This window comes from Echinops telfairi, unplaced genomic scaffold (assembly GCF_000313985.2).
Source record: "Echinops telfairi isolate 266 unplaced genomic scaffold, ASM31398v2 ScPeMD7_655;HRSCAF=1070, whole genome shotgun sequence".
NCBI lineage: Eukaryota > Metazoa > Chordata > Mammalia > Afrosoricida > Tenrecidae > Echinops > Echinops telfairi.
Genome location: NW_022104553.1, coordinates 23196390 through 23200587, shown reverse-complemented (window position 1 = coordinate 23200587; position 4198 = coordinate 23196390). Strand labels below are relative to the sequence as shown.

Below are 4198 nucleotides of genomic sequence, written 5' to 3'. Positions count from 1 at the left end.
GTCACAAGTGGCCCGTGTCTGCCTCCTCTGGTTCTCCTGGGCGTGTGGTTCCAAAAACTGAAACCCACATGCGCGTGGATCAAAAGGTCTAAGTCAGCTTCTTTTAAAAAGAGAAAGGTGAGACGCGGTGTGGTTTACCCCACAATGAACCACTCCCGTTTTTTAGGACGCGAAATGATTTGGTAGTGAGGCTTCCTGGTGAGTACAAAAACGGGAAATGCCACGCCGGCTGCTGTCCAGCGGATTCAATTCCCAGCCACCCCTCTGGTGTGTTTCTGAGGCTGCAAAATCTTACAGGGATCAACAGCCCCCTTCCTCCCAGAGAGTGGCTGGTGGAAGTGAATTGCTGGCCTTACACCAACAGAAATATGAGTTTCAAATCTGGGGAAAAGAGAAAAGGACCTTGTTTCATAACACCAGTTACTATGGAGTCGGTTGCAACTGATGGCGACCTTCTTTGTGCATTGTCAGAGGCACACTGCGCTCCACAAAGTTTTATCTTAAAAAAAAAAAAGGGTTTATCATTGAAGTTCAAATTTTGGTTTTGTTGCTGGAGTTGAGAATGCACTCAAACAAAAACTCCCACACCACAATCCTAGATGGCAGAGCAGAACTGCCCCTGTGGGTTTTGGAAGCTGCAGATCATGGTAGATGCAGAAAGCCTCATCTCTCTCCCTGAGTGACGTTGGTGGTTTTGAACGGTTGACCTTGCAGTTCAGCAGCCAGGCCAATTGGAAACTCATGACCCCACCAGGGGTCCCACGCCACTGGTACAGCATACCAATTCAATAGCTTCTCTGTGTACAATTCACTGACAAGGATTCTCGTTCTTCCAGTTGGGTGGCCATCCTTACCCACCTTTTCTGAGTTCCTCCCGCATTCATGTAAAATTCACCGCCCCCCTAAAGTTCGGAGGTAGTTAACGTCATCTCATGTCAACTTGAAGACACATAAAAGGATAGGGGTGGAGTTTAAGCCTGCCAATCAGGTCATATAGCCTGATGGTGACTCCTGGTCATCAGGAAGGCCCTGGGAGCCTCCCCTTCTCTCTCTGCCTTCGCCTTCCCACTGGCTGACCCTGATTGCTGCCAGGGCCCTGGATGCGTCCACTGCCACTGGATCCACAGGACACTGCACCCACCAGCCTGTGATCTTCCTGCATTCTGCATCATTGCTCGTGACTGCGTGAGTCTGAAGAGGGACTTAAGGACTAATATCCAACGTAAGTACCTGAGTTGGACTGTTTTCCTGATACCTAATTACTTGATACTAAACTCACATACATGAGGGCCTCTGGATTTGTTTCTCTAGTCAACCTGGACTCATACAAGTACACAGGTGCTTATCCAATCTGTACACAGGTGCTCATCCAATCTTTTGAGTTGCAGTTGTCAATTTGCTCCCACTGAGGTAATTCTTAAGAGCACAATGCTCATGGCAAATATTCTTTCCTGGTGAAGCATGACTATTTTTGGTTTTAAGGAGATTTCAGCAGGTATTTTTGGATTAACGATGATCTCAGAGGGGCAGTAGTTTCAAGAGTTCATCCAGTCACCCTGGGTTCACCCTGGCTAGAGTCCGTGAGATTTTGCAATACTGTTCTGCATGTCTCCCCCTTTTGATCAGGATGCTCCTATGGAATCTTTTATTAAAATGCTCAGTAATGGTAGCTGGGACCTGTTAGTGGCCGAATCCATTGGACCTCTACTCCTCCTGGCTAGCCCCATCCCCTTACCAGCATCAACACCAGACCTCTCCTCTACCCAGGAGGTTGCCTAGCCCGTCATATATCCTTCAGGACGCAGACAACCATTAAATAAGGCCTGCCTTGGCTTGCAGCGGCCACTTACAGGCAGATCCACTACAGATTAGTAAACAAAGCCAATTACGTAAGCCAGTTCATACTTTGCTTACTGAGTTTGGATCTCAGGGCCTTTACCTGGTGTCTTGTGCTCTATCAGGGACCTCTCCCTGGCCAACCTCCATACAACACTCCTCTCCCGGTGGAGGACCCGATCAAACTCCCTAGGCCCTCCAGCTGCGGTCTGGACTCGCCGCCAAGCATTGCTACCGCAGCTCATCCCGCAGCCCCTGGCCCCACCCCCTCGGGCTGAACCCGCCTCTCCCCGTGCGCTTCCTGCTTCACTTGGCCCCGCCCACCCGCAGACCCTGCCCCGGGTTCCCCAACCAGGATTCTGGCTCCGCCCCTAACCCTAGATGGCCCCGCCCTTTCCTGGGGCCCCGCCCCCACTGCCAGCCAGTCCTCGGGCCTTCTCGGGTCCAGTAGTCGCCAGCCCTCATCTGCGTTCTCCCTGTAGGCCCGTGTCTCCTCATGCAGTCGCCCTGCCCCTCTGGGGACTCAGCCCCCACCCCTGTTGCCCGTGCCGGCTTCTCCGCCTCAGCTTCCTCACGCTCGCTCCTCCGAACCGCCTCGGTGGGACTATGGCCTCTCAGCGTTCCGCACGCGCGCCGCTCCCAAGCCCATCACCCCGCGCGGGAGGCTCCACTTGCCTCGTGTCCGCTCCGCGCGCCGCTGTCCGGATCCGCTTAGCGCGCGACTGCAGTCCCAAATTCGCGCCACGGCGTTCGCGCGCAGACTTCGCGGCCGGGGGCGGGGCTGAGCCGAGGGGCGGGGCCTGAAAGAACCCGCTCCGCCTGTGGCCGCCGTCCCCAGTAGAGGATGCTGGGAGTTGTAGTCACCCGAGTGGGGAGGGAGCCCGAAACGAAAGGGAAGCAAGGCGCGCCCTCGTGCAGAGCACGCTAGGAAGTGGCCTGCAGGTGGGGCTGCGGGTCCAAGAAGTGGCCAGCGGGAAAGAGCGATTCCGGGTGCGGGGTGGGCAGAAGTGGCCAGCGGGAAAGAGCGATTCCGGGTGCGGGGTGGGTGTGGGGAGGCCGCTGCGCGAGGCACGGCGGGAAGAGAGGCGGGAGATCGCGCGAGGCATTCCGGGAGCGAGGGCCCGGCACGGCCTCGGCGCGGGGCATTGTGGGAGGCGGACGCCGCTCCGGGGCGGGTAGGTGAGTGGGGAGGGGCGGGAAGGGTGCACATCTGGAGGAGGGAAGAGGCACAGCTGGGTGGGACGGCGGAGCCGGGAGGCGCCGCAGAGGGCGGGGCGGGGAGGGATCGGGAGGCAGAAGAGGACTGAAGAAGGCTGAAGGAAGCGGTGGGGGCGAGCGGGTGGGGGAGGCGCAGCTGGAGATGAGAGATCTGGGGTGAAGAAGCCTATTTGCATTTCATCTGGGGTGAAGAAGCCTATTTGCATTTCATCTGGGGTGAAGAAGCCTATTTGCATTTGGGGCCATGTCCAGACAGAAATGCACATCGCAGGAGGATGGCAGCCGAAGAGGGGTGGACAGGATCCCAGCTGGAATTGGGGAGGGTGAATCTATGGGTGACACTTCTGGGAGAATTGGCCAGACCCACCTGTAAGTGAAGGGTCAGAAACTGGGGGCGGGGCACACCTGGAAATGAGATCATCTCTAGGGAGTAGGGGGTCCCAGCTGGGTGCGAGGTCACACAGGCGTCACGCTTGGTGTGTGTGGGGGCAGCTAGCAAATTGGAGACACATCTGGAAAGAAGAGGGAGGAAAACCACGTGGGCGTGGGGGAGGTCGGTGATTAGTCGTGGAAAGCCCAGAAGGAGATGGGGCATCTTGAGAAGGGACAAGCTGGACGGGGTACAACTTGGACGACAGCCAAGTAGAGACACATTGGGGAGGCCGCCAGATGGATCGGGGCCTGTGGGAATCACTGCCGTGTGTAAGAGGCTGGTAGCACAGTGGGTTATCCTTGGGCTGTTAACCGCAAACCCACCAGACGATTGGAGGGTGACAGATAGGCCTGTCTGTTCCCTTAAAGATTTACAGACTCACAAATCCACAGGAGCAGTTCTACCCTACTCTACCCATGGGGTAGCTATGGGTCACACTTGACTACATGCCAGTGAGGTTCATGCGTTGGTAAGCAACTAGTTGACACTTCTGGGAAGGAGGAAGCCTCAGCGGAAACTGATCATGCATTTGAAGCTCTGCTGGCTGCTGAGTTAAGGCACATACCAACAAAACCCAAACTCGCCGCCATCGATTGGATTCTGACTCATAGTGGCTCTTTATAATGTGCCAAAGGCTTTGGACATCTTTACAGGAGCCAAAAGCTTCAACTGTCTCACTCGAGGGGGTTGGTGGGTTTGAACCATGACCTT

General features: G+C 55.8%; 1 protein-coding gene across 1 annotated transcript in view; it reads right to left on the bottom strand.

The window, feature by feature from the left end:
• The window catches only part of LIG1 (DNA ligase 1), a 71054-nt gene extending 67764 nt beyond the window's left edge, over positions 1-3290 (bottom strand). Inside the window, exons 1-2 of the mRNA XM_045292649.1 lie at positions 2777-3290; positions 2512-2617 (exon numbers count right to left, since the gene is read on the bottom strand). Coding sequence (XP_045148584.1) covers positions 2512-2617; positions 2777-3290 — 620 coding nt within the window. The remainder of the gene's footprint in view (positions 1-2511; positions 2618-2776) is intronic.
• Positions 3291-4198: the final 908 nt, after the last annotated feature.